General features: G+C 41.4%; 1 protein-coding gene across 2 annotated transcripts in view; it reads right to left on the bottom strand.

Annotated features, from left to right (window-relative positions):
- The window catches only part of tulp3 (TUB like protein 3), a 41,186-nt gene that overhangs the window by 22,599 nt on the left and 2,673 nt on the right, over nucleotides 1–15,914 (bottom strand). Inside the window, exons 2-3 of one of the 2 annotated variants that reach the window (XM_033614624.2) lie at nucleotides 10,625–10,714; nucleotides 4,342–4,383 (exon numbers count right to left, since the gene is read on the bottom strand). In XM_033614624.2, coding sequence (XP_033470515.1) covers nucleotides 4,342–4,383; nucleotides 10,625–10,714 — 132 coding nt within the window. The remainder of the gene's footprint in view (nucleotides 1–4,341; nucleotides 4,384–10,624; nucleotides 10,715–15,914) is intronic. The other variant, XM_033614626.2, reaches the window with a different exon arrangement.

The following is a 15,914-nucleotide window of genomic DNA, read 5'->3' as shown; positions in this document are numbered from 1 at the left end:
GGGCATATGAAAATGCAGAAATACAATCTGCAGTTTAAGAAACAGCCTTAGAGCCGACACTCACTCTATCAAAACACGGCAAACCAAACTCAATCTGAAATCATTCTTTAGAAACCTTTTTTTATCCCAGTGGAAAATACAAGTCTATTATAGCACAACTTTCAAAACACTTGATGGCATTACAAAAACTGCATTTGTTTTCATGTTTCAATTTTACAGGCATACAAGAGACTATGGAAATCCATTGTTATTTATAATTAAGTTTCCTTTCACTCTAAACCACTCTCTTTTGTGGTTGAGCGTTGAATGTAAGCATTGTGTGCAGTAGGGAAAAACTACTTAGTGACACAATTGCTGTGGTCAGAGCTTCATTAGCAACATGAAATTGCTGCTGGTGAGCAAAAGCAATCCAACATACATGGTCTTTGGTTCCAAATGTGTAAAAATAAAATGCACAAATACAGTACAAATAAGAAAAGGCAAAAAAAGTCTATACAATCTCCTAAAATCAGTCCAAAAGTCCCCTTGTGTCTATGTAACTGCGAGAACTTGCGACACCTGGCGATGTCTCCCATTGAGGAAGATGCAATGGTTGGTCTATTAAACACAACTTAAATCATCTATTTCTCAATGTTTCAATAATCTGTTAGCTTTTGAGATGCTGTTGTTGCAGAAGTAGAGGCTTTATATGACAACATTTTGCACATTAGTTTTCTATTTTTGGCATGCCTGTAAATAAGAAAAGAAGGGGTCAAACATTTAGGTATTGAGTAAGCTTGTGTGTAAAGAAAATGTAAGCATTTTAGAAACGTTTTAATTACTGCATATTCTGTAAAATAAACAAATTGTGTTAATGGTATGGTCCACCACAGATAGATGTTGTGAAGATGTGACTACAGATTGGACAAAAGCATGTTAGTGTTTGCCATCTAACAGCACGTACACTGAATTTGATTCGCCTCATCAAACCAGTAGAGGTCATCACTGCTGCTGCATTAATACAAGTCAATAAAGACTTTGTATCCTGTATGGTCGTCCATGAAATACACCAGTTAAGGCTTTAATAGTCACAGCAGTGGCAGGTTTGTAAGTGTAAATCCGCAATAAAACCAAATAATGACAAATCTACAGGCCGTAAAGTAACTGCTGGTTAAATGTGGCATGACTCATTCTTTTAAAAAAAGGATAGAAAGAAAAGCTAGTTTGTGAAAGAAGAGAAAAGGAGCAAGAAGAAGACAAAGGACAAAGATCCAGCTGAGAGAACGCCTTGAAGTCTGGGTCCTCTGGGCACTTACCCTGGACACCTATCTGAAGGGAACGGGCCCATGTTGCTTAGCTACTGTGAGGAGAGAGAAGGGCAACAGCAGGAGTCTGTACTGTCGGGAGTCAGAGACCTACAGACGCTCTACTACTGTCTCTCTGTCAGACACACACAGGCCTCGCACACAGGCTGATATATGTGCAGGTCACTCCATTTTTTATTTCTTTCATCTCTTCCTGTTGGGTAAATCTATAAATAGCTCCTGTTCTGTTGGGCTGAAATGAGTTTTTTTAAGAGAAAAGAATTAAAGGTATAGGATGATCCTCTATCTCTCCATCATCAGGTAAGCTCATCAGATATCTGACTCACTCATCCTCGCTCCCTATTCCCATCTCCCTCAGTCTCTCACATCCTCTCCCACAGTTCTAGTGTGTAGGTGATGACACACACTACTTAAGGACCTCGAGCCTGATGCTGGCTGACATCACATCTTATCTCTGAAGGACAGTCACCGAATGCCAAAAGGTGACGAGCTCCGGAAACCCATTTAAAGCCAAGAAGAAAATGAGTGCTTTAATGAGCCTGTTCCACTTATCGTAAACCGACAGAGTTTTTTTGGGGAGTTTTTCCTTATCCGCTGTGAGGCTGTAAAGCCCTGTGAGGCAAATTGTGATTTGTGATATTGAGCTATATAAATAAAACTGATTGATTGACTGATCATCATCTGTGGCTCCGACAGCCAGCATGGGCTTGAGTCATGATCTGTCCATTCTACGTCAAGATTAGTCATCTCGCACCAGCGCGTCATGTCACTCGTAAATCCCTCTCCAAGTGTCCCTCGCTGTTGACACTGGCAAACAGATGGGTCTCTTGGGAGGCCATTATGGCACCTGAGAACAGGTGCTGGTGACAAGGAGAAGAGATAGGGAGCTGAAGATGATAGTAGTTTTTAATTACACACAAAGGACTGTCATTTAGGATGCTGAGGAGATTGATGGGTGGGAGGTGAGCTCATCAGTGAGACAGAGTGGTCTGTTGCAGCAGTTGTGAAGACCTGACACCTGTCGATAAGGATACTTCTACCAGTGTGGCTCGTGCCAAAGGACTGCCACATTCACAGAACAGTTTGTCTCACACTACTGTCATTATGTCCAATAATAAGACCATGGCATAAATAACTCAGATTAAAATGGTGACTTAGATTTCCCATTAGGCTGTGCCATTAATAATGTTGTTTCCTTGCTGCAGAACACAGGCCCTTAACACACTATACTTAGCCCCAGGCTAAGGAAGCTGTTAGCTTCGGCACAATCCTGGCACATTCCAAAGTAGGCTAACCCAGACTTCAGCCTAGGGCTTGCTTGCCGTCTCAGGAGCAGTATTAGCCTCCAGTCTGCAGGGTTATCCCATGGATGTATAAAAAGAACTGGATACAGTGTTGGAGGTGGGACCCCGTTTCATTTCGGCAAAATGAAAATACCCCGACCTTCAGCATTGTGGGGCCCATATAGCAAGCACAGACGTCTTTCTTACAATGTAAGTCTACAGGGAAAAGTCTTTGTAAAATGACAGCCACAGAAGTTGTAATTCCATATATGGCCACTATGAAAATTGGCCTCAATGCCCAACACTGCTCCTGAGAGCCTGGGTTATCCTCTGAAAATCGACTAACCACATAGCTAAACGTTGCCTGTGTGAAACGAATCTAATGGAATTTGCATCATGTTTTTGTCATCTATTCCCACGACTTTTTCGTCACGTCATTAGTACACGTGTTTTATGTTTACATTGAACCATGGTGACCACTACGAACTAAAAGATAAGTACCTGGCTAGCTAACTTCAAACAAATCTGTGGGTTAGGCACTTTGCTATGTATGACACCCATTAGCCCCAAAAAATGGCTTCTCTGTTGGCCACTGCTGGAAAAGGTCAAACAATAGGACATCTTCTTTTCAGTTCTCTCTCTCTCTCCCCTGTTCTTTCTGTTTTTGATGTTTCAGCACCTCTCTCACATAAAGTCCTGCTAATGATGACACTCTGAAATTGTAGCTTTCTGTTCACACCAAAGTGAGCACATGCAGTGAGCAGCAGCAGGAACCATGAGCACGGAAACAGAGGGCTCGGCAGGGAAGGAGCACCTGCCTCAGCAAGCGAACACACCGTCTGCGGTCATTTTGACCTGACCAGCGGGCTTCACCACACGCTGACTGGCTGCTGAAACAGGTGACATGCTTTACGTTCTACAACCAGCGGCCGGTGATTTGACCAGTGGAGTTGCAGGTGACACCGTCAGCTGGCTTGAGTCGAGCTCAGACCAGCCGGTTCACACCACTGCAACTTTTCTCTGCAATGTTCTTAAACAGTTTCGTCTCATCTCGAATCTTTGGTCTGAAGAGCAGATGCATCATTCTAGAATGTAAATACTAGTCACATGTTGCAAATAGACATTTAAACCAGGGCTGCTAGAAGTGCAGTGTGAATCAAATAGCCCTGGGCTTACATTAACCTTTGGTTGACAATGTGTGTGTCAAAAGACAGTTGGTTAGCCCAAGGCTAAGGACAGCCCTGGGCTAAGAATATGCAGTTTGAAAAGCCCTGCAGTCTGATTAATAGCTGAAGGCATACCCTCTATATTACGCTTCAACATCAGTTTCCTTGATGTGTTTAACCTCAACAATCTTACTGCTGTAATGGTAGTGCACCAAACCCCTCAGGCAATCACTCTTGGAGTAGTCTGACTGAACAATTTATATGGTAGCTTTGATATACTAGAGCATGTTTTCCCAGATAAAGAGAAGCCACTTGGTAGTAGCAGATGATGCACATTAAGTTTGTTTGTTGTCTAGAGAGCAATCATAACTGATCAAAGAGTCTTAGCGGTGACACATCTCTGACATGCTGTGCGGCAGTTGGATTGCCATGTGTCATGAAAAGTTGTGAAAAGTCAAACAAACATGGTGTTGACATCATGGATAAAAATGCCCTTTTGAAAGTGAAATTAAACTTCCGTTAACTTGGTGATTCAAGTCACAGATTGTAAGAGGAAAGTGTGTGTTTGGTGAGTGTATTGCTGCCTACCTTGCCGTTGAGTTCGAGGAGAAGCTGGCAGAGCTGGAGGGTCTTCAGGTAAAATGGCAATTTGGCACCAAGGCAGGACAGGACATGTGGAGAGGAAGAGAATTAAACAAGTTCATTGAGATCAAAAAGTAACAAGAACCTATGGGACATGGCTCAGGGCTCAAATCTAACTTTTAAAAGTGGTCACTGGTTACTTGTTCACTTGTTCTCTCCCTTTAAAATTTTGCTTTGTCATTGACTTCATTCACAAACACAAAATATTACAGTTTTACCCCTTGCAAAGAGCTGGGGAGTTGGTTTGTGTATAACAGTGCTGCCCTCTAATAGTCGACCACACTTTAGTCTACCAGAAAGATCATTAGTCAGCAAGATTTCATTGATCACAGCACAAAAAAAACAACAACAACAAACATGAAACTCTATTAAGAGCCTTTATTCTATTTTATTTTGCCTTGTCAAAATAAATCAAAACCTATATGACTGGACCATGTGGGGATTTAATTTGAAAGGACACAGGAAGTGTCCACGCTCAGCAGTCAGACAGGAGTCAGGTTAATTTCCAGGGCTGGTACCTGCGGTTATTCCACAGGCTAGTTAATAACATGTCGGGCAGGAAATCCAAAGTGTGGGATCATTTTGAGAAGGTGAAGGACGAACCCAAGGTGATATGTAAACTCATCTTCATTGGTCGACTACAAACATGACGTATCATCTGAAACATGGAAGTAGCTACATGCCCATTAGCCCACAGCGTCATTAACAGGCGGCTCGCTCAGTGTGTGACGTGCACTTGTAGATAAAATATAGGCCTATATTAATGAAGGTTCATTAGTACGGTTTTGTATTTCTCTGTAATGTAGCACAGTGTTAACTAGGGATGGGAATTGATAGGATTTTATTGATATCAATGCCATTATCGATTCTGCTTATCGATCCGATTCTTTATCGATTCCCTTATCGATTCCTCCTTACAGGTTTTTGGTGTCAACAACATAAATTTATTGAGTTTCTATTCTAAACAAGAGATAAGTGCTAAGTAAGTAAGTAAACAAAATATGAAATTGGTCCACTGCTATCATCTAAAATGCAACAAATGAAAGAATATTTGTACAGCATTTGTTTTCATCTAGGTCAAATAACGTTACAGAATCTGTTAGTGTTGTCACGGTACCAAAATTGGGGCCCACGGTATGATACCAGTGAAAGTATCACGGTTCTGAGTAGTATCACGATACCACAGCAAAAATGAGGCAGGTGTGCCTTTTGTCATTTATAAAAAGATAAATCACTTTTCTATAATACATCAATGATATTTCAATGGAATAAATTACTTATTGACTTATTCATACTTCAAAAACAGCATCAATGAGTGATGAACATAGGGGGGGATCAAAATAAAATAAATAAATAAAACAAGAATCAACCAGCCACCCTCCTCCCCTGACATGTTAAGAACAGTCCCTCCATAAGTAAGGAACAGTCCCTAAAGTGAGGTGAGGTTTGTGGACCGTTACCTGCCACAAAGAGAGATGTGAACCGCTCGTTTCTCCTCTGACACGCCACATACCTGTGTGCCACCAGGGCTCGGCTGTTCAGGTACTTTTGGGCAGTCATGACACCAAGAAGAGGAAATTATTGGACCTGGAGCCGGGCTTCTTGGTCGCCGGTAAGCCGTTATCTTGTGCCGCGGAGCACTATGGGCGCGGTGTCTGTGTCTGTGACCCCCGTTCAACCCACAACTGGCAGGATTCGCCTTTCGTTTCTGCTGCTGGTTGAAATCTGTACTCGCACAGCGTGCTGAATGATTTATTTTGCTCACACAAAACTATTTTTAGTTGCAAATGCGAGTAACGTTAAAATGCTCGCACAGTAGAGCCCTGTAGTGGAAAACAAATCACTGTAGCATTGGTGGTGTTTCCACCCTTGCCTGTAATTACGGTGCTGCATAAACTGCATGTCATGCTGTTGTGATGAGTGAATGTCATGAGTCTTTTTTGGTGAAGTGAAGCCAAGCTTTCAACCGCTTCTGTCTCTCCACCATTACGTCTTCTTTGTTGTTGAACGTACTGCTGACTGACGAGCGTGACATGCGTCATTGACGTAAAGATTCGGCGTAATGAAAAGAATCAGTAAGGGAATCCTTAAGCATAAAGGCTAATGATGTCGATGAATTGAACCAGTTGGAACCGGTTCTTAACAGGAACCGGTTCTCGATTCCCATCCCTAGTGTTAACAATGTTACTGATATTATTCTTTTTCACACCTTCAACTCAAACCATTGTGTTGCCCCATCCAAAATATATCATTTAATAATTTAATTAATATCAGAAACATGCAGGCGACTAGTCGACTAATGGCCCTAAATGATGACTATTGGTCGACTAGGAAAATTCTTAGTCGGGGGCAGCCCTAGTATAACGTATTCATTGGAATGAAACAACAAAGCTACAGCAGTCTGCAAACAGAGGTTAGGCTTTATGAGGACAATAATTATCTAATTAAGTCAAACAAGCTGATGATTAAGACAGAGGACAGCTGAAGAACAGGTGCAACATAAATAAAAGACAACATCCTTCAGAGTGTTATCATAACTACTTCAAACTGTTGGGGGTTGAGGGAACGTTCTCTAGCACAAATGTTCTTGGAAAACATGTACATATGCACACACACACACACACACACACACACACACACACACACTCTTCCAGCGTGCCTCATCACAGCTGTGAGTGATCAATGTTTCATTAGTCCGTCACAGCTTGGGTGACAAGAGAAGGACACACCACTGTTGTCCCTTCCTTGTGTGTCAGACGAAGGTAACCATGGAGATTTCAGCTCCGTCAACAGCGCACCTCCACCAGCATTGATTAAAAACCCGCAGCCAGGTCTTGGGCTTCGCTGTAATTGGAGGTCTTAGCACAGTGCTGTAAAGATTTATGGAGTGACAGAGGGAGGGAGGGGTCTGCGAGGGCGTGTAATTTCTGCCGAGCTGCACATTAAAACGTAGATATTTATTTACTCAGGCAACATTCAGTCAAATTCATTTGTGAAGCAAAATTTAAATGTGTAACTTAAGTGAGAAAATGTAATTTCAATGCTACTGTATCACACCACTGTTGATTCAGGGTGCAAAAAGGGACACGTTGACCAGTGACTCTTTTCAGACAACAATATCAAAGCTATTTAGAAATGGCATGGCATTAAGCAGAGGGAGCTTATTATCTGAACCCAGTCCATTTTGGCTGTCGTTCATTTTAATTAAAAGCTTTCCATTTTGCCACTACAAAAAGGAAATTTGAAAATTGAATGAGCATAGCTGTCAGCCACAGGCAATTCAGCTTCCAACATCCAAGAGGATATTGAATAAAAGGAGGATGGACACGATTAAATGATTCATTCTCTGTGGGTCAGAACATGGCTACCAAAGAGAGGGAAATTACAACAGAATACATGCTGAAAGAATCAAACGACACTATCTGCCCTCTCCCAGTGTGAGGCTAGCTAACTAGTCGGCTTTAGCTTGTCACCTACGTAGTTCAATCATGTAACAACTGATCAAAACGAACTACATCCACACTGAGCCAGTATAAAAATAAAAAGTTTAACCTTTTGCTCAAATGCTTTCACACCTGGCCTGATTGGTTCAGCTCAATCAAACTCAAGTTCGTTTGTCCCCTAAGTGCAGTTCGTTTGGGCAGGTGTGAACACAGCAATCACACTCAGGTGCGCACCAAAACAACCGGACCGAGACCTTCTTGAAGAGGTGGTCTCAGTCCGGTTACAAATGGTGTGGTTCGTTTGTGGTGAGAACGTGTTCCGACCTGGATCTGAACCAACTGCAGTCACATGACACATTGTTTGGGTTAAACATGAGCATGTTACAGTCCTGGAGGATTATTAATGTGCACCTCCTCCTGTACTGCCTTAATATGCACATTCAGCACATCCAATGCATCAAAACATTGTTTTCTAGTTGGAGCCGCGCCTCGTTTTCAAACTGTATGGTTTGACTAAAATGAACAATGACAGCAATATAGTCCACGATGAGCAGCGCTAAAATCAACCTGCGTAGTTGTCCCTCCATTGTGACATTAGAAAGTGTCACATTTATCTTGCAAGTGTACTCTTCTTCAACGTTTGCTTTACTTCCTGGATTTTTCCCACATGGAAATTCTGACCAATCAAGAGCAGCTTTCTCACACAAGGCATTTGATCTGGTCCGCTTGTAAATGTTGCCGTGAGAACACGAACCAACTCTAGGCAATTATACAACTTTACAAAATTAGTCCTTGATTCGGACCAAAGCAAGACAACTCTAGGTCTGAAAGCACCCCAAGTGTCATTAATCATCTTCAATGATAATGTGGATGTCAGATACAGCTGTGAGCGCAAGTTCGGGTATAGGTTTCTGTGTACAAGCATGATGATATCAAGCTGTTACTAAACTGTTTCCAGTCTTTCACCAAAATTATGCCAGCCGTACACTAGAAAACCTTGAAAAGTGTGACACCCTCTCACATCTAAAGACAATGTGAGTTTTTAGAGAGATTTTGCAAAGACTGGGAATCTTGCAGGGTCACCATTTCCAAGACTACAACTAGATTCCTTTTCCCATCGTACTCCTGGTAGAAAATATTTCACCAAACCCTTTAAGGAAATATGACATATTAACAATTCCTTACAAATCCAAGACAAAAGGCATCATATGTCAACAGTATTCTTGTCAATTCAGCATCATTATAATCCGTACTGATCAACCCAAGTTGCGTACAAACACTACATTTTTCTTTTTGTAGCCACAATTTGCAACCAGCTTCTGTTGTTTAGCTGCGCTATTTTAGTGGGAAAAAAATGTGGGAATGAGAGGCAAACATTTAAAGAATAAAGATTTTCCATTAAAATAAGTGCTGGATGGTGGATCATGCCGGAAGACAACTAAACTTATGATAATATCACATGCTTGATTTTGTCGGAACGTCAAGTCACGAGAAAAAGAATGAGGTAAAACTCTCATGATTTTATTCTGACATTGGAAGTTTCTCTCTGACAGTGAAATCTGTACTTAGACTTAAGAATAATATCAACACTCTCATCTCACTCCCAGTGTTGAACTGCTCCTTTAAAACTCTTGGTTTTTATTGCGACACAGCCAGAGGAGCAGGAGGCGTGGATCGAGCAACTGATGACGTCTGCTATTCTCTTTCTCAGCATCACTTTGTCCCCCTACAGAGTTTTTCCTCATCAGCTTGAGCTATCTAAAAATGAGTTTGATGCATGGGGTTTACAAATAAGAGAGCCCCTTGAACAGCATACCAAGCATTTCAAAATGCATTAAATAAAGGCAAAAACGCAGAGAGATTACATTAGAATCTGACCTTGCTGAGCCTTGAGAAAGAAAATGCTGTGAGGACACATTTAAAGTTCCTCCCAAAATCAAAAATACACATTTTTCCTCCTACGTGTAGTGCTATTTATGAGTCTAGATTGTTTTGGTGTGAGTTGCAGAGTGTTGGAGATATCAGCCGTGGAGATGTCTGCCTTCTCTCAAATATAATGCAACTAGAGGGCACTCAGCTTGTGGTGCTCAAAGTGCCAAAAATCCATTTGAAAAGCTCAACAGCAATGTCTCTTTCCAGAAATCATGACCCACTTAGTTTCATGTAGGGACTATTTTCTTTCTACCCAACTACACCTGCCAACTGTATCACCGCATAGAGGGAACCGTGCAAAAACAATCTATATTGATAAACAGCCCTACAGGTAAGAGGAAAATTCTGTATTTCTGATTACAGGGTGAACTGTCCCTTTAACAGTCACAGTCATTTCAGCTGTTTCAGTAATCAGTTGGATGGATATTCTAAGCACATCCTTAGTTACAAGAGTGTTCCAATCAAGCAGCCAACAGCGAACGAAAAAAACAAAAAAAAAAACAAACAGCTTGGACACACGCACGCAAATCGCCAACTCTGGTTACAGCACAGTCACAGCCCGATGCTCTGAATAAGTAACGACACCGTGGCAGGAACATGAGCGAGAGGCACATCCTTGACTTGCAGGTCAGCCCTTCAGCTGGCAAGAGGGACGGAGCAGCGACGGGAAGAAACATTATATAGTAGCGCTGACCTCTCGTACTGGCACAGGCCACTTTGCAATTCTGAAAAGTCAATATGAAGAACTAAAGCCAGTTGTCCTGGAACAAATAAACCATAAGTCTTGAAGAGCACACAAGGAAAGCTATTTTCAAACAACAGCCTCTTTAGTACCAAGAGCATTATGTCTGTACCTGTATGACCAGCGACTGTAGACAGGCTGAGATCCTCCATTCTTCGTAGTGTCCATGGATGCGGCTGCAGGAATGTTAGTCCAGGACTCTCTACAGTATCACAAGAAGGCTTCATTAACACTGGAGCTCGGAGTCACTGTGCAGTCCTACCTAACAGTAAGCTCTGCAGGCTCCAAGATCTCTGCTATTATGTCACCGACAAAGAGTAGCTACGTCCCACTCAGGGGAGTGACGGCTACCAGAGGCAAACTGAGGTCGGGAGGCTTGGAGCTGTTACCATGACTTCACACTACAGGCAACGCACAAGGATTCAACTGGGGATAGGTATGAAAGTGAAGGGCCTAAATAGGGGAGAGCGGGGTCAGTTGGGACAGAGAGACAGTTAGTAAAGTGCCTTTTTAGCAACTGAGAAAGCAACTATGCCTATCCCACTAACTATGCTCAGCCACACACCTCACTTTCAACCTCAAAGAGGAGACCTTCTGACTATGTCTCACATTTTATTCAGAGTTTTGAAATCTATAGCGTGTCAGTAAATTTCTGATTCTGTTTTTAGTTATGCCACATACAAACATTTATTGTTGGAAAGCTGATTTTCTGGCCTATCAGGTCATGAATTTTTTGGTTGGGACTATTTTTTATTGTTACTAGCTTCTTACAAATCATCAACAAGTGGACCAAAACAAGACAAAGGCCTTTCCTAACTGAGTAAGACCCACTGTTAAGTCCCTTGAGTGAATGTTTACTGCTTAAACTTCATAAAGACTTAAATTTCAACCCCTGACCAACCTATTTTGAACCTTTAGTGTTCAAGTATTTCACTTTATATATCTATTAGTGGTGCAACAATACACGCATTTGTATTTATTGAACCATTCGGTACGAGGCTTTCGGTTTGGTAGGCATTAAAATTCAAACGCTACGTCAGTGTTTCCCATTAATTAACGAAACTATGGCGGCCCGCCATAGTTTAATTTGACCCGCCATAGTTTCTAAATAAAAGATTTAGGCTGCCGAAAGTATTGACTTCTCATGATATAAATAATATCTTGAACGCCGTAGTGTTTTGTGCCGATGTGCTCAGGCTGTCAGATCCAGCGCTCGACAGTGCTCGACAGTTTGATACAAAATCCCCTCTTCCCAGTGACTTGATATATTTCTTGAAAAAAATCAGACTTGCTATCACTTTACTGCCAGGCTACTCTCCAGTAACTTTGTGAAAGACTCAGCAATCAGTCACAGCTCATTTCCTCTGACTCATGGCGGAGCATTGCATATATCAAACCACACCATGCACATTGTGTCTGGCATCTCATGCAATAGTGGGAATTTATTGAGTTTTAAATAGCCAACATCTCTTCTAAGAAGCAGTGCCCCGTCGACATTACTGGATTTCTCTGTATTCAAATGTCAGCATAATGAGTAAGATATTCCTGTCTGTGTTCCTCACAGTAACATCGAAAAGCACACGCTGTCTTAAAAAGGTAACTCAATAAACTGAAACCTATAGATTGCCCTTTCTAAAAACAGACACGGTGTGGGGGACCTTAATCTAGTTTCTAGGAAATCAGAGCCTCCCAATCATTTTTTCTGTGCCTTATTTGCAAGAGAGAGAAAGAAAGCACGGAGAAAATGAAGAGCGTGTTTGTGACTGTTTGTCCTGAGAGACGGCGGTAAAACAGCATACAAGTCAAATGATGGTAAGCAGGGGAATCGTTCACTAGAGGGAGTAATTATTGAGCTCAAAACAAATGATGGAAATAAGCTACAGGAGTTGATAATAATACACTTTCCCTCTGGGACCTGAAGGGACACACTCCACTCATGACTCTCCTACAGCGATGCTTTAACTCAAGTCTCCAAACAGGAACAGAGAGTAATCGAGAACATACAGCTGAAACCATAACTTCAGTGGAATGTATACAACGCTGAAGCATTCAACAAGGACAAAGTGAGTCCATTACAAATACCAGGGATGTTTTTCAGTGTCTCAGTGATTGAGCAACACAGTGGATTACTCTGTCCAGCTGGGCCATATGTGTTTGGAATCCACAGATAACCACAGTTAATCACAACTCAACCACAATCCATACTCGAGTTGCAGAGGTCACCTTCATCCCTGTGGAGAATCCTTTTAAATTGATGGATGTATAATGATGTAGGTGTTATAATGGCCGACTACAACAAATGACCTTTCCTCTTGGGGGAAAGATATCGCACATTTTAGCAGTTTAGTTAGCTACATTTTTGACCTAGTTATGTTCTGCAAAAAAGCAACAAGGGATAGTTGTCTGCCAACTCCTGTGGCAACCACAAAGCTCATTTGTGATCCTTCATTCTCCTCTTATTCAATACCGTACTCTGTGAAGACTGTACACTCTATAGGAAACAGTATTCTGGAAATAGTCCTTCAGTTCTGAAGGGCAGAAGTCTCTTGGACGAGAGGTGAAAGGTCTTCAAGAAACTTAAGCAAGTCCAGTTGCCTATGATATAGCACTTAAGATTACCATGGCCTGGATGACTGAGAATCTTCACCAACATATTCTGGAAATAGTAATAATCGATGGTACTGTGATTGTGATTACAGCTGGGTATCAATACTTAATATCTTTTAAGGCCCAGACACAACAAACCAATGTCAAAGAACTAGTGGCGACAAAGGTTGTGTTGCCTCCCGTCGCCTTTGTCTTGGCCAAAAAGTTGCACCTGAACACACTGCAAAGACTACAGCCAAAAGCCAACTAGCACGTATGTTCTGTGCCTGCGTGAGAGGAAATAACTCTCCATACCAGCAGGCGGCGGTAGTCTGTATTGATCATTCAAAAAGGGAATCCAGGAGATGATCCCGACGATATTCAACGTGCACTAGTGAACAACAACACAAACGATTTTGAAGCGTTTCTGCTAAAGAGGTCAACAGCTGAGTCAGCATGGTGAATCAGCTGAAACAAAGCCAACAAGGGCCAACTGGAGCCAACAGTGCGGGACAAACCAACTAAACTAGGGCAACAGACGCTCACACTGACCAACAGCCGACCGTCGCCTTGGTGTGTCAGGACCCTTGTGCATTTGGCAGTTTAGTCAGGTTCTGACTGAGCTGAAATGTTCTGCAAAAAAGCTACAAGGGTTGTGGCAACCATACAGCTTATTTGTGATCTTTCTGACCTTATTCGGTACTGTATTCTGTAAAGACTGTACACTCTATAGGATATTCTGGATGCTTTTGTGTTTGCAACTAGGGCTGGGTATCATTATTCAGTACCTTTGAGGTATGGACCAAAATAACCCAGAGCCGAGCTGTATCAAAACTTCTTCAGTCAAATGATGACTAGCCTATATTTTGATCATTTTCACACCCAGACAGGCTGTTCTCATGCACTGTTCGTATACCTATGAAAAATAATGCACCATGATTCATACGTATCCTATGTAGCCATGAGCTGGTTGATGATTACAAATGCTGAGTCAGCCGTCTGTGAACTTTATAACACAAAACCTGTATGGGTTGGTTGAGCGTACAGAGTAGTGTGCATACTAAGGAATGAGTCTAGAGCTGCATCGATTAGTCAATTAATCAATTAGTCAATCAGTCTATCAACAGGAAATTAATTGGCAACTATTTTAGTCACTGAATAATTGTTTTAGTCACATTTTAAGCAGAAAAAGGGCAAATATTTCCTGTTTTTATGAAGGCCTTCTGACATTTTATTAACAAAACAATTTACTGATTAATTGAGAGAACAATGGGCAGATTGATCGATAATGAAATTGCTCGTTAGTTTCAGCCCTAAATGAGTCAGTTGCTGTGTTTCACATTTCTGAACTGACAAAGTCATAAACCAACTGACACTGACTGGCACAACTCAGATTATGGATATGTGTAGTCCAAAGACAATTTAATGAGAATATTCCACAGATATAGCTGATCACATACTTCTTTGTAGTGTAGTGGGAAATTAAAAAAACCTTTCAACATCACTGTAACTGTAATAAACAGTTTGTGTTATGTCTTGAATGATAGCTCTTGTCTACGAGCTGAAACAAGATAAAATAATCAGGCTGGGAGTGTGACAGGAAAGGGTGGGAACTACTTTGATTTTTATCTTCCTGCTTTCTCCCTGAAAGCTGACCTCTGTGCCACTGCTTGAAAGCGTGTGTAGTAGCTTCCATCATGCACACAAACACAAAAGATTCCTTTTCCCCTTTTACCGGCACCTGTTTGCTCGACCAGCAGAGTGGGCATCAGAAGAAAATCTTTACAGCACCATAAAGCCCTGAACTCACACAACCTTGGGGGGGCCCAGTAACCAATGTTAGGGCCCCCCAGGGTTGTGTGACTCTATGCTTTTCACTTTCTATACCGGCAACTGTTGTACATATACACCAAATCAATATAGTATTCAGATGACACAGCTTTAAAGGGGAACTACACCCATTTTTTTCTTAGATCATTGGAATAATGTATGAATTCTAAGACAGTCTAATTATATTAGTAAAACTCAAAACTGTGATGCCATTTCGTATAAATCTCAAGTTTAAGTTTGGACAATGAATTGGGAGCAAGGTTAGACATGACAATGAGAGCAGCCAGAGGGATGCTCTGATCCTTCTGGGTATAAAAAAGATTCTGTGGGTCCACAAAATCAGTCCCCCATTCACTGTCTATGGACAAGCCCCAAACTTTATATCCTATGACATCACAAGTTTGAGACTTACCTCTCTAGTTTCTTGCTTTGAGAGAGAGCAGCTCATGTTCACAAATTTTGATTTAACTTTCATAGGCCTTGGAAAAAAACATACTGGAATTCTTCATTTGGGTGGTGTTCCACTGTGATATCCTGGTTAGGTAATTTGGGCATAAACAAAGTGCTCAAATGGGACAATAATGCTTTTGAGATTAACACAAGGAAAACAGGAAATGTATTTGGTTCACCGTCTGACCCTCATTGCATTCCTATTGTTATCCATAATGAAAAAATTCTGCAGGTAATTTCTGTAATGACAGACCATTTGTTATCTTGAAAAGAGCAAAATGAATCTGTCTGCAAAAAGACAGAGCAAAGAATTTATTAGGTCTTCTGGGACGGGTAGGAAAATTCTTCTTTTGTCTTTTACTTCAGTGATTATGAGTTTTCTACAGTAAAGTAATACTTCACTATGTAAGTGTTTGTCCACTACTTTTAAGTCAAAAGTGTACCACCAATCTCCTTACTAGATAAACTCTATAAATCAGCCTACCATTACAATATATTAAAGCTAGCCAGCAACACTGTCTGCTGCCTTCGAACAG

Source organism: Epinephelus lanceolatus, chromosome 23 (assembly GCF_041903045.1).
Source record: "Epinephelus lanceolatus isolate andai-2023 chromosome 23, ASM4190304v1, whole genome shotgun sequence".
In the NCBI taxonomy this organism is placed as follows: Eukaryota; Metazoa; Chordata; class Actinopteri; order Perciformes; family Serranidae; genus Epinephelus; species Epinephelus lanceolatus.
The sequence above is the reverse complement of the archived record's forward strand: the minus strand, read 5'-3'. Positions and strand labels throughout refer to the sequence as shown.